The sequence below is a fragment of the Strix uralensis genome, chromosome 3 (assembly GCF_047716275.1).
Source record: "Strix uralensis isolate ZFMK-TIS-50842 chromosome 3, bStrUra1, whole genome shotgun sequence".
In the NCBI taxonomy this organism is placed as follows: domain Eukaryota; kingdom Metazoa; phylum Chordata; class Aves; order Strigiformes; family Strigidae; genus Strix; species Strix uralensis.
Window position 1 is genome coordinate 66,550,457 of NC_133974.1, and position 22,853 is coordinate 66,573,309.

Consider the following 22,853-nt stretch of genomic DNA (forward strand, 5'->3'; position numbering starts at 1 on the left):
AATTTGTACCCAGCATGGGCCAAAAGACTCCCTCCTTGTCCAGAAATGGAATCTTGTGTCTATTCTTTTAAAACTAATAGCAGGACTTTTCTGATGATGACAGGCATTTCTCTGACACAGGTTGCTTACAAAGTCCTATTTCCCTGGACATTCATCATTTCAGACTTCTGTCAGTCCAAAGGTCTCCTTGCCTGGCTTATTCCTGGGTCATGCACCTGCTTGAAGCCTGGAGCTGAGCTCCCTTTTCTATTTAGTTCTGTAATATTTTTGCTAATTTTCTTCACCATGATACCTTCACCATTAAACAAAGGCAGCAGTGTAACTCGAACACCTTCATCCCTGTTATTCAAAGTACTTGGCAGATATATCCACACTTTCATAGTAGATGAGTTTAATATTTTCTTGAGCAGTATCTTAAAGGTTAGTGGTTAGTGGCACCAGTCCCAGTCATTTTTCTGTCCCTGCTATCTTTTCTCAGTCCCAACAGTAAGCTAAAACTTATTCTTCAAGTCTCTCCAGCTTGTGGTTTAGACCTTGGGTTGTTCTGCTAGCTGGCCCCTGAGCTTTTCAGAGCTACGGAGCTCTGCATATCTACACAACTGCAAGAGTCAGCACACTAGGTTCTGCCAGCTTAGAATCTCTCAAACCCTTTCTTATTTTTCTATCTTCACACAGTTGTCTTTGGATAAAAGCCATGCTAGCAATGGTGCAATGGAATAATCAAAGCTAACTGCAGTAGGAATGACATTGTGGAGGAAGCGGTAGTTGTGATGGCCTAAGGATATGATTCAACAACACACCAACCAGGCGTAACAGCTCTTTGCCACTAAAAGAGGAGCTCTTCCACCCCTGCTTCCTTCCTTCCATTCCTGCTCACAGATGCATGGTCTGTAGTTTGCTCTGCAATCATCTGAAGTCCTCAGTGTAGAAGCAGCTCTGCTGCATGAAATGAGGCAGCTGACGTGCTGTGAAGAAATTGCAGGAAGATGTACTCTCTGCACTTCAAGACACAGCAGTATGTTGGATCATTCTCAGGGGAGCAGAACAGTGAGAGAAAAATCTAGGCTGTAAATAGAAACACATGTGAGAGATCATAGAGTCTATGACAACATGACCATAGCATTACAGCCCCCTCCCAGCTCAAAGCACATAGTGATCATCAGAGACTTTTGGTCCTTGTGTTCAGTGGACTACAGTGCAAAGAGAAGGCTGCCAGTCACCAGGGCAGTGTAGGACTGAGAGACAACATCTCAATGGATCAGTAATACTACTCCTGGAGCTGCCATACCATACCAATTTTCTTCATTTGGTTGAGGCGTTTCTGCATCTTTAACAAAGTGCATTCCTCACTTGCACTTTTTCTGTGGCAGAAAAAACTTCTGCTACATTCTTTTTCTAGTTGATAAAGTAGGTTTCTGCTTCACAAGGTCTTAAGCCATCTAAATATCATGGAATCACAGAATCACAGAATGGTTTGGGTTGGAAGGGGCTTTTAAAGTTCATCTAGTTTCAACCTCCCTGCCATGGGCAGGGACACCTTCTGCTAGATCAGGTCACTCAAAGCCCTGTCCAACCTGGCCTGGAACACTTCCAGGGAGGGGGCATCCACCACTTCTCTGAGCAACTTGTTCCACTGCCTCACCACCCTCACAGTGAAGAATTTCTTCCTTATATCAAATATAAAACTAATCTAATTATTCATTGTTACTGAGTTCCATAGCTACAGGTATGCATACAGCAAGAGACTGTAGGACAGGAATATGGGTGTCATTATTTGTGAAAGAAAACCTTCATCTGGAAAAACAAAGGTTGGAAGAATTATCAGCTGAAAATCAGACTCAACATATGGAGACTTCATAAATGCTGAGCAAAGTCTTTTGTTGCTGTCCCTAGCTTTAATGAGAACAGTTTGTGTTGAAAGCTTTTGTAAATTCCATATGAAATTTTTATTTATCTAAGACACCGACCACATTTATGTCTTCTCTAATTGTGTTATATGTGGTCTCCTTTGAAGTAATTACACAGTTTACATTTTGATTCATTAACTAAATATTGTAACAAAAAAACCCTGAAACAGTTTGAAAAACAATTCAGTTAAGACTTGAAATTGTATTCTCTTCATAAGGCTGATTATCTTCTCAAATGAATGCCTCAAGACTTGGGGCAAATAATACATCCAATGGATGGGAGCCTCTTAAATTGCTTCCCAAATGTGCAGACTGTGCTGGTCACTAAAGCAGAGCTCAGCTTCTCCCTAGGTGTTAGCTTCCCACCATCAGTCACTACAGCTACAGCAAGGTACTTGTTTAAACTGTATATGTAACACTTTTTAAAAAATATGCCACCCTGGTTTGTTTCAGTTGATGCACGCAGATGGATGGCACGCCAATCAGTCACAAATGATTTTTGATACCTTGCGGCAGCTTCTGCCTCATAATAAATAAAATACAGGCTTTGGTCACTGAAAAAACGCAGAGCGTGATAAACCATCTATCAACCAATGCAGATTTCCCCATTCTCTTCCTCGCGAGTGAGCATGGTTTGTCACTGTGATCTCCACCATGGATGAACCAGTTGCTGGTGAAATTATACAGTGGTGGTGTACAGCAATCTGCAGCTGACTCCACCACTGTCTAAACTCACCTCTCCATTTTTGTAGAGAAATTTTCAGATTTCAATAAAAGACAAAATATTTCCTAAATATATTTAGTATGCTATCTGTGTTTTGGGTATTTACAGAATGCCAGAAAAAATTCCTTTGGCTTTAAGCTGACTTAAAAATATTCATTTCGGAAAAATCTACCACTGTGGTAGGTCATTAAAGGTCTCTGGCTGCCTTGTTTATGTTCCTCTGCATAATTTCATCTACCTGATGATGTGTTGGGATGAGAACCAATGTGTTCATCCTACAAAGCTCAGTGATTGTGTTTATATACCCAGTCAGTCTCAGAGACTGGCGTATTGTTAATAAATAAAGTCTAATAAAATATTTTCAAGTTCCAAAATAACAATTTGGAAGGCTGACAGTAAGGGAAAAGCTTTTTTATGGCTATCTAGAAAGTCTGCACTACATGGAGTAACAGTTGAGGATCTATATACACCCCCAAATTAGGAAACTCAAAGCGATACCTGTGACAGCTGGCACATTTGTAGTTTCTGAGACCTGCAGTGGTGGCACCACTGCTTTACAACCAGTGTAGATGATTTGAATTACTGGTGTTGCAGAAACATCACTGTTAAAATTTCTAACTTACACAAACAAAACCTTTTATGAAATTTTAAATAAACTGAGAATGATATTAGAGAAAGTAAAGGAAATTAGGATTTTTAGCACATACTGCTCTCTGAATATTCCCAAAAGTTTGTGGGCACCAAATATGTGATTATGCAATCACTGTAATAAATGCAGCTGTGTTTATGTCATTGCATAGATCAGACAAACTGTACAAGTTAAGCATCAGCGTCTTGTTCATAAATCAGTAAAAAAAATGTAGCACAGTGTGCAAGATTTACTCAGACCTTCTTTCCGTTCCAAGTGTTTTCAGACTTGGCAGAGTACGGATTCCTTAGAGGACTATGAATATGCCGAGTTTTAAGCATTTCTAGCAAAATCAGTTTTTAGTTAGTTCAAGAAAAAAGCATATAAACATTTTGCTTAATAGCATAGGAATCAACTATTAACTACAGTGAAATACAGCTAAAAAAGTTCTGTTTAGTTTTTCTTAAAATTAGGGTGAAAGAAAGTGTAAAGAATTTCAGCCTATTTCCTATTTCAGGAAGAGCTTATTTAGAAGAAAAAAAAAGCACTAACTATATTTGAGACTCCTTATTGTCTGTTTCCAAAAGTTTGCAAATTTAATCTGCCATTGTGCATATACAGGAAAAACAAAAACAAAACACCAAGCAAAACCAAAAAACAGTCACACAGTGATGCCACTTTGCTTCTTTAATGTGTTGATTTTTCTGTGCTTTGTATTTAATGACAGTTATAACTGCAGTTTTGAATTAATATAGTTATTGTGATCCACACAAAACTTGTAAATGCATATAGTCAGTTATTTTCCACCGAAGTCTATAACTTTTTACTATGCTTTCCCTGTAGTTGCTTTTTAAATATACTTTGATAAGGGGGTCTCATTTAAACCTGTTATTCTATTAAGATTAATGTAAGAAAATCTTAAAATAGAAGTCTTCTCACTAATACCTACTGTACCAGACTATAATTAACTATTAGGTTATATACAATTGCCTTCTGTGAAACAGTGCTACTCACATGCCACTGTATTCCATCATATATTTAAGTCTTAAACATTTTGCTACAAAGGTCCTCTTTATTCTACAGGAACACGATGCACACAGTCACAGGTGTCCTGTTTGGACCTGAGACCTCTTGCTGCTATTTCTTTTTAGTATATCCAATGCAAAGGAAAATACTTCAAATATTTAACTTTTCCTTTGCTAATTAGAGTTACTAGGGTAAAATCATATTAAAAAGAAAACTCTAGTATACCGTTTAGCATATGCATTGCTTACAAACAGTTTTCTGTATATATATTTCTGTGTACGTTTATTCTCTTTAGGGAATGGATTTTTGTTTGGTTTTAGTTCTCCATTTGTATATATCTAACAAAACAGAGTCTGAAATTACAAACACGCTTTCCAATGTCTGTTTAGGAGAACAGACACGTAGTCAGTGGAACTTCTCAGCAATATATGTTCTAGCCTGGAAGAAACCAGTCACTTGATGCTTTTAAAACATCGTAGCAGTTGTATTTATACTGAGCCACCAAGCTATAGAAGGGGAAGGGAATTAAATTTCCCAAGCAACAGAAAGAAGTGACTTAAGGCCAACTACAAATGTGACCAGGAAAAATTGCAGACTGCAAATAACTCACTGTCCTATTTTGATATTAAGATAACAATATGAGTTATATTTCTAGGATATAACTATGTATTTCTATAATATAATTTTATTTCTATAACTGTAACTATCAGAGCTATATTTCATGCTCTTAGCACATTCAATAAAAGAAGTCTACCTGCTTGCCTTCACAGTTCTTTGCAGGCATAATCTTCACAAATCTTTTTACTTTAGGAAAATTACTGGATTTTCTCGAGTTGAATCAAAGTTTCCAAATGAGGCCTATAATTTTGCATATGGAGTTTGCCATTAAAAAAAATTATATTCAAGTTAGTTTTGTATTGTGTGGCTCAAGAAGAAAATTCTAAGTTTGCTTGGTTTTCTTTTAAGCCAAAGGATCCATCAACAAAATTCACCTACAGATTCTTTTCTGTAAGCTACAAATTCATGATGCCAACAGAATCTTTGACAAAAATTAGGTTGCTGCTGTGCTTAAATCATGGTTGTTCATGTAGATCCATATTGTCCAGTTATTTCCTTTGTTTCTTTTCCTCTTTTGTCTTGTATCCATCTGTTGTGTGATCTTTGTGGTAGGAATTGACTTTATTTGCTCCCTGAGTTTGTAGAGTTTTGCACCACTGGGATTCTTAACCATGACTGAAAATTCAGAGGTGTGTGCAGGTGATTATGTCCACAAGCCCATGTTTGTGCACACTAGAGGTGAGGCTGAAATTGCTTTGAAAAGTTAAACTGTATTTACTGGAACTTCCCTGGCATGCCTGGGTTACTCTGTACTAGGAATACTGTTCAGTGGCATTTCATAGAGAGAATGTGAATAGTGACATTAAGTGTAAACACTGGCAAAGAAAATAAAACAATTTTTGTAGGCATTTAGCCAAACTAGTAAAACAACTGAGCAAGTATTTTATTTCAATTGCTACCTTAAGACTTTTTTTTTTTTTTTTTGCAAGGTCTTCCTCCATTATGGTCCTCTAGTGATAAATTACTGAGCAGTTTAAAAAGCAGGCTACAGAAAACAAAAGATGCACCTTGGTTCTTTGTGACATGAGCTGCATGTTCTATCTTGTTGTACTAAATTAATCATAAACATTATTCAATATTTAAATATTTAAAAGGAGAAAAGAGCAGGTGCCTGCCAAGAACAGGTGTTACAAATTTAAGGTTAAATAAAATGCAACAATCCTTTCCACATATTATTTCCATAATATCCATCAGAAACCATACTCTGCATTAAAACATCCCCAGATGTGCAGAAGAAAAGTCTTTTGTCGTGTGATTTCTGATCTGGTCTTGTTTCTAGAATTTACTTCCCACTTTGGTTCACAAGGGTTCAGTTTTGCTGACCTTGATGGAATTCTGCAAATATCATGTTAGATATTTACAGAATTCCATCATAGAGTGATTCTTAGAGTGATTGTAAACATCGTTACATTTACAGTGAGTAGCTCAATGAGTACCTGCAAAAATAATTCAGCAGGCTTCCCAAGGATGAAGGATTTGCGCAAGGTTTATTTTGATTTATTTTAAAAGCAACATATGAAATTAATCATTGCCTACCATTGAACATGCATGTGAGCATTTGAAGGAGCAGTGCCATATGATCCAACCCTTTTCTCAAGTCTATCAATAGGTCATATGATGGTGAGAAAGGTTATTTATGATAAAATTAGTAAAACAGTTTGGTAGATGGAATAATGTTATTATAATGTATTTTATCATATGAACAAGCACTATCCAAGCAAGACAATGGTAAGAGATCGAGATTAGCAGTTGTGCTGGGTTTGTGTGGCGGGGTTTTTGGTAGCGGGGGAGGGGGGCTACAGCAGTAATTCCGTCTAAGAAGCTTCTTGAAAGCTCCTCCGGCTCCAAGTCGGACCCGCCTCTGGCCAAGGCCGAGCCAATTAGCGACGGGGTTGGGGGAACGGTGAGGAGGAGTTACGAGACGGACACTGATGCGAACACCGAGGTCAGTGGAAGGAAAGAGGAGGAAGGGTGGGAGGTGCACCAGAGCAGAGACCCCCCCGGTATCTCATGGTGAGATGGCAGGGCCGCCCTCCTGCCGCCCATGGGAGTCACCGGAGGAGCAGAGATTTGCCTGTGGCCTATGGAGGACCCCTGGGACTCTGCGGGAAGAAGCCCCCACTGTTATAGTTCAGCGCTGGGAGGAGTGCAACACGTGGGGGTGACCCACACCGGAGCATTTTGAGAAGAATGCAGAAAAAGTTTGTGCAGGGCTGTCTCCTGTGAGAGGGACGCCACGTGGAGCCAGGGGAAGAATGCAGAAGAGTGCTTCCCCCCACCCGCTACCTTGCAGGAAGAAGCTGCGGACTGACTGCACCCCCTGCTCCCCTGCCCCTGTGCCACAGGAGGAGGAGGTAGAGATATTGAAAACAAAAGCTGAGCCTGGGGAAGAAGGGAGGGGTGGGGAGAGGTGTTTTTAAGATATGGTAACGCTTCTCACTGTCGCATTCTGCCTATTAAGTGTTGTTGTTAGTGTTTGAATTAAAGTGATGTCCTTTTTCTTCCCTTAACGAGCCTGTCTTTTGCCTGTGACCGTTAATGGGTGAGCGACCCCTCCCTGGTCTTATCTCCATTCCTGAGCCTTTTGATTCATTTTTTCTCCTTCCCAGCGTGGGATGGGGGAAGGGGGGAGTGAACAGCTGCCTGGTGCTCAGTTGCCCTCTGGCCTTAAACCAGACAAATCATCCTGCGTAAAGTCTCTTCCCTCCTTGCTTTCCCTCCACAACATTTCCTTTAAGTGACGTGACTCACAGCCTTATCCTTCAGAAAACTCTGCTCTTTTTACAACATGCCAGCATCTAAAACCATGGAAAATGTTTTGAAATAATTCTGAAGGTGAATGCATTATACACTAGTGAACTACCAATGCATTTCTCGCTAATCTTAGCTTTCCATCCCTGACAGAATCTGAAAAATTCTATTAGGTTTGGGACTATACCCGAAATACTGAGTGTCCTGGCAGAGCCCATGATAGACTTTTTCCTCTTCCAGCTGGAGTATCAGGGTTATCAAAACAACTCATGTGCAGCTCCAAAGTGCTTTTTCCTTGGAGGATCTTAATGCATGTTACAAATATTTAAAACAAATATTTAGAGGAAAGCAGATGTAACTGTACAATAGCCTCTATATCTGTTGAACACATATAGAATATTAGCATGTTTTTATATAACTAAAAATTGTATAAGGAAAAACTTCATCACTAGGACTGTAATGCAGTACTGGAACAAGTTATCTGTAGGGGTGGTGGAATCTCCATTCTTGATGGTTTCAAGGCCTGGCCAGACAAAGCTACAGCTGAGCTGATGTGGCAGCAGCCCTGCTCTGAGCGGGAGGTTGTGCTATGGGACATTTGTGCTGTCTTCATCCTTGAAGGTTTTCAAGATAGGCTGGATAAAGCCCTGGGCAACCTGATCTGAGCACACAGTTGACCCTACTTCTTTCACTTGGAGACCTCATGATGCCCCTTCCAACCTGAACTATCTCATGATGCTATGACCTCAAGAGGTGCTTTCCAACCACTATTATTTCCATGATACTGTGAATATGAAATCCAGACTAACTAGTGGACATGTTAATAATATTATTTCAACAGTTTTCCAGGCATACAAAGAAATCAGGTGGCTTTTTTTTTTTCCTTGAGCCAACAGCATACATCCCAGAGGTCCATCCATGAGCTGAAGAGAGAGCTGGAGACCCTTACCTTAGGCAGGGATTGAAAGCCCAGGCTGAGCTAAAATGGGGCTCCTGCGCCTATGGGTAGCAGGGTAGTGGGGTCCCAGGTGGGACTGGTCAGGGCTATTCAGGCCCTAGAGGCCTAGTTCTTGGGGTGACTGCAACATAACATTGCTGTGTGCACAGAAACTGCATCTGAACTACAAACGTGTCCGAGACTGGAAAGTATTCAGAAGTGGCATCCCATTTGCCAGCTTCTTACAGTTTTTTTGAGGCATCTGCAATTGACTGCTTTGGAGTTAGGACACTGGGCTGTATGGATGTTCGCTCTGACCAGCAGAGATGTCTTTATAGTTGGTAGAATTCATCAAAGCTCCCATGATAGGAAGAATCAGCCTTCATCCCCAGGGATCTCCTAGGTCCTAGGGAGACCATCTCAGTCTTTCAGGGACCATAAAAGCAAGGGGCCAAAGCAGGGCTGGAGAGGAGAACCAAAGATATACTTAGACAAAGAGAAGGAACTGGGGCATGACGAGAGTAGACACCTCCAGAAGTGAGGAAGGCTGTAACAAAACTGGCCAAGAAAGTCCCAGGAGGACATTAGCAAGGAGCTAAAGAGGTTTGTGTACGGTAGGAAACTGAGGCAAACCGAAGGGAAAAGCTTTGAGCAGCCTTCCTACTTCAGAGGCAGGCTTAGGTGTAACCGAAAAGATTATGCTTTTCGGGTGATTCAGCAAGTCCCTTCTGCTCTCCTTCTTCCCCTCAATCACCATGCTGCTGGCCTGAGGAGGAAGTTTATTCAACATCCACTTTCTGGCAAAAGATTTGTTTTGGTTTTGAGCAGGTCACATATTTAATGTTTTGGTAGCTAACCAAGAATTGATCTTTTGCAGTAAGCCGACACTGGATGCACACATAATACCGGTGGAGGTTTTAAACTGCTTGCCTTCATGTGTAATAGTGCTGACTTCAATGGACTACTCATGCTAGAGACACAGAAACTGATCATTAATAATATAGAAGTTTAAATATTTATATATGCTTCTATTCCTTCACTTAGATAGCCAAATCATAGTCTGTGTATATATACAGTGAGAAATACAATCTAAGAATACATGTTGACACGTTTTCAGGGACATTTCTTGAGGGCATATCTGTCATCATTCGTAAAGCAGAATACACACGTGCCTAACCCACACAATTCTACATCCATATTAATCCAATGTTAATTAATTTTCGTTATATCATCTCAACTTTGCTGCACTGTTCTGCACATTTAGCTGGCTGATAGATACACACGCACCTTGTTATGCTGCTAGTCATAAACCAGATATAAGTACTTTACTTCATATGAACTGGTATGTCCCACACTACGCTCTTTTTCAGAAGGTGATGCTGCAGCAATGTCATGCTTCCATGAGTACAAGGTGCCACCCTGTGAAATACATGTGAGATTAATTATAGAAGCTAAAGAATAAGATGCTTTCATCACTGTCTTGGAAGCCTTTAGAATAGACTTGCCATCTCACATTAACTGAATAGGGTTTTCAGAAAGAAGAATCTGATTTTATTTGCATGCATATCTCAATACAAAGTACAGACTAGCTTCTTTGAAGTTCTTCTTCAAAGCATCTTCAAAGGTGGGCCTCTAGTTTGTAAGGAGATATACATGTAAATAAAATCAGATTGAATTAACTTTTAAATTTGCTTCTTTAATAATATTGTTACTACTAAAACACTGTTACCCTTGGAGCAACAAGTATACACAAATGCTACCACTGTCATGCTTGATGGTGTTGTCAGAAAAAAGCCTTACAAAGGAAGAAAAAAGCATTTTCTGAACTGTGAATCATTACCACAATACAAAATTATGCAAAAGCTCACTAAATGGAGATAATCCAAGACACACTTTTTTTTTTTTTTTTTCCCCTGGTGACTGTATGATAGCTTTATTTGATTATAGGCAACGGTGTTACCTGCAATAGGATTTGTAGTATCAAATCAAGATGATGCTACCTTTGATTCTTTGCTCTTAACTTACTATTATCTTTTATAAGAAATTAATTACTCACTACAAAATTACTTTCACTGTGAAAACATACAATAAAGTCTGATGCTTTCACAATTATCTGCCCTTGTAGGCACTGCTAAATCAGATATAGAAGTAATAGAGACATTTTCATAATAATTCTAATGCCATGTAGTGTACAATGATAAGAAATGTACTTGGAGCAAAACATTACCTGCATGCTAGAATTGATTGTACGACTTTTCTGGGGTGTCCCAGGGAAATCACACACTGCTTTTATGAGTAACTAAGTTAGTGTACTTGATCCCTCATACTGAGAGACCAAACTGAAGCAGGGTTGACTGTGGAATCCAACTGATTTCTGAATATAAAAGTAATTTTATTTTAAAAATGCTTATATTAATGATAGAAAGATTTCCCCTTTATTTAAAAACAGCCCATAAGACATTCTATTTCAACTGCTTTGGTAGAAACAAAGGATACCTAGCCACCTTCTGTCCTAACTGTCAAACCTCTTTGCTTTATTCTGCACGCACAGAACACCATTAATCACAGGGGAAAAAACAAACCACACCTCTATATACAAACTGCAAGGTGGGTACATTTACTTGCTTGTATAGCATGTGAGAACTGAGCAGAATGAACATGAACATTTCTGAACTTACCCTGCAGAAACAGTATTTATCTCATAAAAATCTCCTAAATATCTATCCAAATCTGTCTGTAAATCTTATCTTTCCAGTTTTTGTAGGCCCCCCCATATATATATATATATATACACATACACACATACACGTATGTATGTGTGTGAATGAGGATTCTACTTGGGCAGCCCTATGGCTGAAAATTTGTGACTGGCTTACAGCCTGTGTGAATTTTGCTAGCTCTTGTTTCCCTGGAATGCATGCCAAACTAGGTATCAGAAGTCTTTTGTATTAAAGAATCAAAAAGTTGGTAAACAACTGATTCTGCTTCTCTACCTGTCCCTTAAGTCTTGCAACACCACCTTTTTGTTTAATGTATCTCCAATGTTACAGAGTTTGCTTTCTTACTGGCGTGTTTTTGCTGTGAGACTTGTAGCTGCCCTTAGATTGTTTATTCCCCTAAGTGAACTGTCAGTGTATCACTGGTACAGATCTCTTGTAACACTACTGTTCGCAATGTATCAGAACTGATCCAGCTCCTCAGACCCAAGCTCTGTCCTGCTGCAAGGAATTACTTTCAACGCAGAGTGACCTTCAGTGGACGTTCAGTCCCTGTCCTTCACCTGGGAGTCATGCAAATGCAATCTCCCTTTGACAGCACCCCTTTTTGGACACAAAGTGGCCACCGAGTCTCACAACTGCAATGTCCCACGGAAATCTTGATGAGGTACTGTTACAGCTAACAGTCCCTTGGGTCTAATTCAAGATCCATGAGAATGTTCGGGATCATGGTACAACTGGAGAACCAGGGGTTTTGGTATCATGTAAGGTCTAGACAGAGGTAGGGGTGCATCCTAGCTGCACACCTGTTAGGACAATGCGATAGCTTTATATTAAGACATACCCTTGCAAACACCAGTAAAGCTTTTGGCTGATGTTTTTGCTCTGGGTGATGTGGATTATACTACCCTTCACAGCTGGTGTGTAAATAATGTCTGAGAGTTTTAATCAGAAAACATACAGTTATGAACATGTTTCTCAGGTAAAAACTAAGATCTCATTGCAAGTAGAAGAAATTCAAGCTGGCAGACAAATTGTACAGATAGTGCACAAGTTCATCTCTCTAGACAACAAACTACTGTCACATGGGGGAAAATCGCCTTGAGCTACCAGCCATAGCTAGGAAAGATGTGCCAAGCATTCAAGTCCACAAAGCCATCAGTGACAGGGAGCACTGAAGAGACAAGTGATGACCAGAAATGCAATTGTTTGAGTTCCTCTACAATAGCGAGGAAATAGACTGGGAGCGGGGGCTGAACTTATTAATTACTAAGATTAGGTAGGTACACCCTGCTAATATTGCCTGCCTTGAAAATTAAGTTCCTGCAAGGCTGGAATCAAGGTTGGAAAAGACAGCTGCATCAAACAACATGGCAGCAGGGTCCCCCTCATTTAACTTGGATCAATAACCCCCCCGGAAGATCTGTCACGGGGATGAAGCTGTATGACACAGAAGTGGGTCCCCCCTGTCTGCCGGACCTGTTACCCCTACTACTTCTGAATAGCGAGCCCAACGGCCGGGAAGGGAAAGATAAAGAGCTGCCGAGACTTAAAGATCTCCAGAGGGCGAAGTGATGCTGCCACCTGGAGTACACGGGCTGCCATTGGCGAGAAGCTGTCTCGCACCAAACTAAAGCTTCAAACCTGCAAAACCCGCTCACGTCCGAGCTTCTGCAGCTCTGTAGGTGACGAAGACAGAACTCCAGAAGTCCCCCTACTGACGAGGAGGCACAACGCCTTCTCTAACCATGCTGCTCTCCTTCCGTTTTCCACATTTTAGAGCTTTGGAATTCGTTGTTTCACCGGCATTTCTAGCAGGGCCAGCAACGCCTCCGTGACGAGCCTGACACGCATGCACGAACTGGAGGGCCCGCAGCAGAGGGCTCCTGCCCTGTCAGACACCGCGGCCAACGCCAGCTGCCCGCCTCGGAGGCAGCTGTGATAACAGAGGCCCCCGCCGGTCCCTCAGGGCGCCGCAGGAGGCAGCCCCGCCCCTTTCAGCCGTTAACGGCTGCTCCGGCTCCGCCCGGGAAGGCGCGCGCGGGGCGGGGCGGGGCGGAGGGCGGGAGGACGTGCGGATCTCGCGCATGCGCAGGGAAGGGCCCCGCGCGCGTTCCCAGCCGGCCGCCCTCTTGCCGCGGGGGATTCTGGGAACGGTAGTCGCCCTGCCAGTCAGGGGAGTACGGCCGCCGGCAGGGGGCGGGGCTCCCACAATGCATCTCGCAGGGCAGCCGGGCCGCTCCGCCCCAAATCGCAGTCACGTGACCCGCGCGCCGGGCCGGGCCCGCCGCTTCCCTGGGGGAGGGGTGAGAGCCGGCGAGGCCGGGGGGGTCCGCGCGCGGCTCCGGGGGCGGGGCCTCCCCACAGGTAGCGGGCGGCCGGGGGCGGGGCCGGCGGGGGCGGGGCCTGCGCGCCGCGGCCGTTTAACGTACGCCGGGGGGGAGGGGACGGCGGTTGGTGAGGGGTCGGGGGGAGGGTGGTTTGCCTTCTCCTCCTCCTCCTCCACCACCTCCTGTCCCCGGAGTGACGGGCGGCGTCCCAAGTCTCCGTGCTAATAAAATGGCGACACGTAGCAGGGGCTGCCTGTGCCCAAGGGCAGGGGTCGTTGCTCCGGGAGGTGGCGGGCAGCGGCCCTCAGTGGGTCAGCGATGGCGCCCTGGGGATTACATCCCTGTGCCCACAGGACCCTCCACCGCCGCCGCGGGGTGGTGGATTTCGGAGGAGGCGTTTCCCCAGGCGAGATTATTAGGTAGCACCCAACATCATGTATAATAGCAGCAATCTAGCGTATATATTATTGGATAGTACCCATCAACAGCATATATAATAGCAATAATAACTCGGCATTAGCTGAGTTTTGACAAGGCCGTTGCCACTCCCTTTAGAGGAGGTTGTTTGGCAAGGACGATCACAGCATCCTCATGCCACCATTGTTTCTCAGTATTTTGATTGGTGTGGACTTGAGTAGTCATGGTGTGGTGTTTTCTAGCAATAATCCATGGGATGCAAAGCTTGAGATCATTTTGAGGTACCTCTTGACTGAAACTGATGCAGATCTTAATTCCTCCTTGTTCTGCTGCTCAGGCAGGCCCAGGCAGCTTCTCCTGAAAACTGGATTCTCTTGTTTGAAGAAATGAGTGACAGCTCATCTTTGAAGAAGCTATACAGCTGTATTTCCATGCACTGTGACCTGTTTTTTCCCTTGCTTTTATTGTAAATGCCAATTTTACTGAATGTCTCTTACTTTTTCTTCTTCCCTTTGGAGGACAATTAGTCTAGATGCAGTAAATAGGAAGAAATGGAAGAAAGGAAAATCAAGAGGAGGAGCCCCAAATCATCTACCAGCCACCCTGCTCAGGTTGCTAACTCCAAGAAGAACTCTGTGCCAGTCAGTAAAAGTACAGCCTTTTCAAATCCTGCACCACAGCCTGCAGTACAGAAACCAAAGTTAAAACGGTAAGCTTGGGAGTGTCTAGCAAGCTCAATGGAAGTGAGAGCCAGAAACCTGCCAATGCTCGGAAAGTCTAAAGGTTGTTTAAACTGGTTGGGACAGAATGAAAAGAAAGGGCTTCAGTCTTGTGAAAATTCTTGATGATGTCTTATTTAGCAAAGCGGTTTGTGTTTCATGCAATATGATGGTTATTTTACAGAAAAGGGAGGTGCTCGATACTCTTTTTATAAGCTTTATAAAATGTTACACAATGCTGTAGACTCATACTGGTAACAATTTAGCTGAAGTGATGATAGTCTGATGTGACTGGTGAAGGACTAGAGTTGGGTGATATGACAAATATGGCAAATGTGGGCATCGTATGGGAGATAGCAGAGCCTTAGATGTACAGCTGTGAGGAACAAATAAAATATTCCATGACTGCAAGGTTGGAACTGATAAGTAGGGCAGGAAATGAAGGACATAAATTGCACAGGATGAGCTAGAACTGGAATTTCCGGGTGTTTTTTGTTTGGGAACCTATCAGTGGGGGCAGCAGTAGCTCCCAGGCCATACTTATGCGCAGAGAGAGGCATTCGGCTCTTCAGAAAGTACCATTTTGGAGTAGTTTGTGGTTATTGATGATACATCTATTTCAGTTTGACAATGTTAATTTTCCTGCATGTTAGAAAATATATTCCTTGGCCATGGCAGGTACAGTAGATAAATGAGTGAAGAGGGATATTAAAGTGAAATGTTAGCTAGAGAGAGGCAGCTGAGTTTATTGACGTGTAACTATTAGCTCAAGATTCAATACTGAACTGTCATCATTAGCACAGACAGTCTGTTTGAAGGATTCAGTACTGACCTGATAAATAATGAATTGCTGCTGTGTGAAGTCTATACATTATTTTTCAGGGAAAATGTGTTTTTTCTGAGGGATTTGAGATTTTGAGGGAAATAATAATAAATACTAACGTGCTAGAAATCGGTGGTTTCTGCAGCTGACTGTACAGTTTACTTCAGTCTCAACACTATTCTGGAATGTGCTAGAAATTAATTTCTTGTAGCCCACAATATTGGCTAGAGAGGAAAATGTCCTTTTTTGCTTTAAGTTTTGGAAAAGGAAATTCTTGCTCAATTGTTAAGTCAAGCTTACCAAACAGTGATAATACAGACAATTTCTCAAACTTTCCAAGCAGGAGTGGTAATTGACATGACAATGTGAGGATGAACTGCTGTTAAGGATAGTGGAGTAGGAATATTTAATTAATTTCATCACTTCATCTGCAAGAATCTAATGAAGTAAGTTTTCCAGGAGTGATAATATAGTGTATTAAACTTCAGATACAGGTAGAAAAAGTTGATGACTTTTCTGGCATATAAACCTTTCTTTAAGTCTGAAATTGAAGCAGAAATAGCTAAAAGTTAAACCTAAATTGAGACGTTTTCCTCTGAGTTGAACCAGATATGATAATTGTTGGATTGTTAGTTGTTCCAGCCTGTAGACTATGTAGTCTGTACGATGTTTATAGGCTACAGAAGCTGTTAGGCTGTAAAAATAATGATTATTTCACATACGAAAGAGAATTTATGACTTGCAGAACATGGGAGTATTCAAGGGAAGGGTGGGGCTTACTGTGCTGTAAACCTTTTATTATCTTCACTAATTAAATAAAGCCTCTTTACTAAGGCTGTGATTTTTTAAAATATCCCATAGTATGCTAAATTTTAATTTTTAGGCTCAAAATTTTTCACTGAATCAGGTTCTGAACAGACTCACCATGAGGCTGCAGAAGCAGCCATGCCAGTGTGGGAGAAAGGCTGCGTGCACGCATGGATGGGCAAATCAGGGATGAAAACAGGCCCTTAGCTGAGTTGTATTAGGTTAGGATGCAGTCTGTCTGTCTCTGGGTCAGAGATGGAATATGCTGCTTCGCACTGGTAATTGTGTGTTTAGCTTCCCTATCGATTGCATGTTCATTTGGATTTATGATTATTCATTTTCATCCATGTAGTTTCTATGGGCACATGGTGCTCTCAATAAATTTTATGTCCAGAGAAAAATGTATGGGATCCAGGAATTTTGGTGGTTTTGTTGCAGAGGGGGCTATAGAGAACTTTTAGCACATTTAACGTTTGTTTGGGCACAGACTAGTTCCATTTGGTATGTGTTAGAGTACTGGGAGATTGCTTTTGAGAGTGAATTTTACAAAATTGGGATGTTAGTTGAAGGTGGGAAGGAAGAGCTCTAGCAAAATTTACCTGGAGACAAGATCACCTTCCTGCATAGGTTATAACAAGTTCTTTTCCAGACTGGCTGCAGTCTGTCGGTGTTTGTGACAACAGGAGTGTTTGATTATTGAGGATTTTTCTTTCTGGTTTAAAGAGTTTGCAGATGCTTTTTTATGTAGATAATGCCCCATGTGTCATTGCTGGGTAATGGTCCTCTTTAGATTATGAAGATGGCCGCTACATATGTGTGCACCACTGATGTTTCCCAGTATTAGTAGGAAAACAGATTGTTGGAATCCTTCATTTTGCAGTATCAAACTGTCAAGACAGTGATGATGTTCTTTATTCTTAAGACAAATCGGTGGTCCATTTTTTAACTTAAAAAGAGCAATTGAAATTTTCCATTTAATTTTCAAAGCCCAGAGGTACATTTCTCTTACATTTCGGATTCTCAGTGAAAGTGAAAGCAAGAAGTAATCTTTTTATTTTTTTTTTTCCAGTGTAATAAAAGAGAAAGCCAAACCTCCAGGGGGTGAAGCAAAAGGGGCACAGGCAGCACCAATCCAGCATTCTTTTCTCACAGATGTATCTGACGTGCAGGAAATGGAAAGGGGACTTCTGAGTCTCCTGAATGACTTCCACTCTGGCAAACTTCAAGCATTTGGTAAGTGCATCAATTGTCTGTATACAATAGTTATTATAGCTATATGATGGTAACATTTGCCAACCAGTGCGCTGTATGGACAGACTGCCAGTTTGTCATACTGGACTCTGCCATATGAAATGAAGTTTAATGTAATTAATCCCTCTTACTGCATTTTTACATTATAGTCCTACTGTAAAGTTGTCTTTGGTGGGAGATGATTCAAGTGCCGTTTCATTGTTCCTTCCAGCATGGCTTACCAAAGGCAGTACCTTGGCTTATGGATTTAAGATACCAAGTTTAAAGCCACTTATTGATGACAGTATAGGAATAAGAAGAAGTAACTGTATTTAGCACCTGATTTTGCTTTAGTAACACTTTAGACCATTAGTAACAACTTTTATGGAATCCAATGCAAGTTGCATTTTACCCAGCTTACTGTCCTGTCTTAGCATTTTACTATTCTTCACCATTGATGGAAGTTTCAGAAAAAACATGACACTCTTCTGTTTCCTTTTTTTTCTCTGTACTAAGTAAAAAGGTGCATGTGTGCTTTTGCAAGCTTACTGTTAGGTCAGCATGTCACATTAATTCCACACTGATTTTACAAGAGAACCTGAAAAGTCTGTCCTATATAAAGCATCAGTTACGAGAAAGAAACCCACAAGATTAAATAAAATTAGAAAGAAGGTTTATTGTGATCATATTTAAAGTTAAAAACAAGGGTCATCTTCAATCGGAGAGAAATTCAGGAGTATAGAAAAAAAGAAAAAGTATATTCTAAAAACCAGTTAAGACATTCAGTAGTTATTGTAAGTTCAGCACAACATAGCACCAGATAGGATGACAGAAACTTCAGTAGTGAAACAGGGAGAAATCATTGAGAAAGCAAATTAACTTGTAAATTTGATGTTTAAATGCCTCTTCTCTGATGTAAAAAGCTGCATCTTCACACCTTTATTTGCTGGCTGGTTTCTTTATCTAGAACTGTTGCTCATCGTTTTAGGAAATGAGTGTTCCATAGAGCAGATGGAGCATGTGCGGAGCATGCAGGAGAAACTTGCTCGCCTCAATCTGGAGCTCTATGGCGAGCTGGAAGAACTCCCTGAAGATAAAAGAAAACTAGCCAGTGACTCCAACCTGGATAGGCTGCTCTCAGATGTAAGTACGGGGAAGGCAGAACACACGGAACTTTGCCCACAGCTCAGGAAAACACCACTACTGGGCAGGCAGAGATTTACAGTTGAGAACATAGTTGTGTAATGACCCGAGACGTAAGCCCTGCCCTCATCTCAGTTTTGAGAATACACAGTAGCTTGGTTTCTTTTTTTTATAGGCTGCTACTACTTGTTCGGGTGCGTGCAGCAGTCTAGCTGTAAACTGTCCAAGGATGTAGGCCTGCGGTCCATCCTCCTACATCTGGGGAAGACCACACATAACAAGGAATTTAGATCGGTGTATTCTACATTTCCAAATTTCTCCTTCCTCTAGTGTATTTCTATAAAAAAACAAAACTGTTCAAATTTCTTTAAATTTCCTGAGATCAGGAGATTTAAACTTAATTTGGGACTTAGCTCTGTTGGTGTAGAATTCAGTGCAGGTTTGCTTTGCTTTTTGTAATGACATCATACATTTCAGCCCAAACTGTTAAGTGATTTCTTCCATTGTTTTAATGGATTTATTTCATCACATCAGCACAACTGTTGCATTTATTTGACTGAAATGCCATTTCTGATACTTTCTGCATTTATATTACAGCTAGAAGAACTGAACTCATCCATGTATCCTTTTCCTTAAATGTCTATTTTGCATTATTATTAACTGTAATCAAATTACAGTGTATTTCCCCAGTAACTGGTGTCTTTACAGGAGTCAAATCGCTTCAGTAATGCCCTTCCTTTTAAATTAGTATTGTAATACAGCGTGAACTGTAAGTTCTTTAAATACATAAATGACTGGATCTCAACACTTTTAATTGCAGGCTGTTTTTTCATACAGTGATGTGTTTAGCTAGCATGTTCTGCTTCAGACAACGTGGTGACAGTCAGTGGCAAAGCCCCGCAGAAGCAGGGTCTTCCTGCATGCATCTTGCTGAGACGTTCTGGAACAAACGTACATAGGAATATTCCTTCTATAGCATTCAGAAGTGTTCTGTCCCATTGATAAGTGAATCCTATTACCTTTTAGTTTTTTCTAGAAATATGTGCAGCTGTTTATCACTGATTTTACTGTGAACAGAGGACTGACCTAATTTTTTATTTCTAGGGTCAGACTATGGTTGAGTCAAATACTTCAGCTTTGGTAACTGAACAAATGTGTGCTCTTAGTCCCCAGAAGAAGATAAAGCTGAATGTCTTAGCTTGTCTTTTACATCATTAAAAGCTAAGGACACAGTTGAGGAGTGTTGCATTCAGTTTAGACTGCAGTCTAGTTATCTCTGATGTTACACATCATTTGTGTGCATTGAGGAAGGTGGGACTGGTTTGGGACTTCAGATACCGCGCTGGTACATACATTCTCTGTGTCTGGGGAAAGCTGTTGAAGGTTCAGGCTCATAAAAAACACAAACAGAATATGGTAATAATATCACATAATAGTGATAAAAATAATCTACCATCCCCCTTGATCTGCCAGCTAGTTCTGGAGGTGTGTAATGCTTAAGTCTCATCAAGGAAGAGTAATTGACCAGTTGAGAACTAGCATAGGACTTCATAGACCTGAATTCGTCTGGCTGGGTGCGTATCCATCACTGGACTAAGCACAGGTTCATGTAACACTGCTATCTTGTGTATACTTACCTATATGTGAAAATAATATTCCTTAATCGTTTGCTTCAGTCAAAAACTACATTTAGCAGATGCTCAAGATATTCCAAATGGTGCCACAGGCTGAAAGAACAGCTTTGTCAATTTGGATTCTCCCAGAAGCTTTTCTTTTGTTTTTCCTGACAGTGGAATCTGGAACAGTTGCGGTTTTGTGGTGTTTGGTTTGTTGAGGTTTTTTTAATTTCACACAATGAAGAATCAAAGTGCAAATCCAAGTGTTTATTTTTGCACATTCCTCTTTGAGCACTGCATTATGTCAGGACTCAGTATCTAGAGTTTGAAGTAGGCTATTATGTTGCTATTCTTTTATTATTGCCTTATTTAAAAGAAAAACTGGGGAAGCTTGGAAGTACATTTCTTCCACTCAGTGTTGTTCATGTGGTTGAGAAAACGATATATGTATGTAAGGTCATTAGCACTTCTCCAGTTTTTATGAAGGTAGCAATGATGTTGCCTTTCTGATCAGTATACAGACAATCTGCACACAATATCTTCACTATTTTGTTGATCAGTGATGCCACAGACTAATTTATTGTTAATAAAGTATTTTAAATATATGTTTCATTTAGAGAAGTTGCTATCTGTTCAGCTGTGTTAAGAAGATAAGAGTTCTTGCATGGTCTGAATGTTTGCAGAGTTTACTTTTTTCCATCACCATGAATAATTATGAAATTCACTAAATTAGAACTAGCCTGCATGGTAGCATCCACATAATTTGATTAAGTATTGTGAAATTCCAAAACTGGGTAAATAGTTGTTGTTCAATAAATCCGGTATATGCAATTGTGTAGTCATCCCTATGTTATAAATAGTCTGGTATTAATTGGTATCATCTTTGTGTTCACAGTCAGAGAAAAAAAATTCTATATTAGTGTAACGTCAGGCTGGGTTTAGATCCAAAATTTCTATCCTGGTCCATCAAACTATGCCTTTGGTTCTAGATTTATTTTATATTCAGTTTTTAGGTAATACATTCAGATTCTGTATTGTGTATACTTGCTGCACAAGGAATAAAATCTTTATCCTCCTACTTGAGCATGAAGCTTTCATCTGCCCGGAGTGGGCACGTGCCTGGGGAACAGGAGCAGCCAGTTGTTCAGCAGCTTTGGAGAAGATGCTTCTCCAGCCGCAAGGCGCAGTTGTGGATTCCGTTAGCTCGGGCTCCTTTTGGAATCACACACAGCGCCAAGCCTGCACACTGCTGCTGGGGACACCAAGGTCCCTTAAACACCACCCTGTGCTCTGGCTACAAATTCCACCTCAAAACACCTTATTCCCTGCCTCACCTACAGGGCAAGTCTCAGGGATTAATGAACCAGTAGGGATCCCAGCTGGGCTTTTCCTTTAGGATGTTCTTGTTCCTTACATGATTTATCTCCTTCATCGTTGAGATTTCCTAGAAGTTTTGCAAGCTGGTAAAAGGACCTCGAGGTCCCAGTCTGGTGCTGGGTACATACCTGTCACGTTGTGAGATCCAAAGACAACTTCAGAGATCTAGAATACAACGTGCTCCTCACAAAATGAAGCCAAGGTGGTTGGGTTTTTCTCACTCTTTAGCCAATAACTGGGGAATTACCCTTTTCTGCACAGTAACCTCTCACTGTCAGCACTATGGCCTTGTTTCTGTGCACACTTGTGAACATCAAGCAAAAAAGCACGTTTCAGCTTCATGCCTCAAGGTGTCTAAAGGTGTGAGGCAAGTTATGGTGTCAAGAGTCACTAGTAGAGCTGTATTTATACAGGCAAAATGACATTCTGGCAGCTCACCGTGATTCGGGAGAGCGATACCCTCCCTGTCCCCTTACTGCCAGTGCAGTGCTGTAAAGCAACCTGCTCCCAAAACACACTTTTAACCAGTAGTTTTCACAGTTTACGTGATTCAACAATAGAATTCTTTCTTCCTTTTTGGGCTCTGTTATCTAACTGCTTAGGCTTATGACTTCAAACACAATTCAAGTAACTTACAAATGCGTGGTCTGTTGGAGGTCTTGATCTCTTACATTTCTGTAGCAATTTATGCAAGTACGTAACGCATAATTCAAGATACAGAAATACCTTTCTGAAGCAGCTGTTTAGAATTATACAAGAATTAGCACCTTTTTCTTCAACCACCTTAAGCCCACAGGCAATCACAAGTCACAAAGAATGCATTAATTGCAAATAATTAAGACATTAAAATTATATCCTTCTGGATAAATATTTGCATCTTTCACACAATCCCTTAATTGCAAATAATTAAGAAATTAAAATTATCTCCTGCTAGATAAATATTTGCATCTCTCACCTAATCCATTAATGGCATATGCTCATTATCTTTTGGATTTATACAAGAAAATTTTGTAGCAAGATCTTTGAGAGACCGAGCTTCTTTATGTGGTATTAAACTAATCACATTTCTGGGCTCTCGCAGGA

At 41.0% G+C, this 22,853-nt stretch overlaps 1 protein-coding gene and 1 long non-coding RNA gene across 2 annotated transcripts; one reads left to right on the top strand and one right to left on the bottom strand.

Annotated features, from left to right (window-relative positions):
* Window positions 1–658: 658 nt before the first annotated feature.
* LOC141941805 (uncharacterized) lies at window positions 659–13,219 on the bottom strand. Its single transcript, XR_012628426.1, has 3 exons — window positions 12,953–13,219; window positions 9,879–10,010; window positions 659–1,065 (listed from the first exon to the last, which is right to left on the bottom strand). It is a non-coding gene; the product is annotated as an uncharacterized LOC141941805 (long non-coding RNA).
* Window positions 13,220–13,577: 358 nt separating this feature from the next.
* CCDC28A (coiled-coil domain containing 28A) lies at window positions 13,578–21,471 on the top strand. Its single transcript, XM_074862661.1, has 6 exons — window positions 13,578–13,675; window positions 14,574–14,764; window positions 17,474–17,637; window positions 18,623–18,777; window positions 19,375–19,397; window positions 20,454–21,471. The coding sequence occupies exons 2-6, from the start codon at window positions 14,607–14,609 to the stop codon at window positions 20,506–20,508; spliced, it is 555 nt and encodes a 184-aa protein (XP_074718762.1). The 5' UTR covers window positions 13,578–13,675; window positions 14,574–14,606; the 3' UTR covers window positions 20,509–21,471.
* Window positions 21,472–22,853: the final 1,382 nt, after the last annotated feature.

What these genes read in the sequence shown, in the direction of transcription:
- CCDC28A (XM_074862661.1), top strand. Translation starts at nt 14,607, where the DNA reads ATGGAAGAAAGGAAAATCAAGAGGAGGAGCCCCAAATCATCTACCAGC. An exon ending in TGGATAGGCTGCTCTCAGAT is followed by an intron (nt 18,778 to 19,374) that starts GTAAGTACGGGG and finishes TTTATATTACAG; the next exon opens with CTAGAAGAACTGAACTCATC. An exon ending in GAAGAACTGAACTCATCCAT is followed by an intron (nt 19,398 to 20,453) that starts GTATCCTTTTCC and finishes CGTTTGCTTCAG; the next exon opens with TCAAAAACTACATTTAGCAG.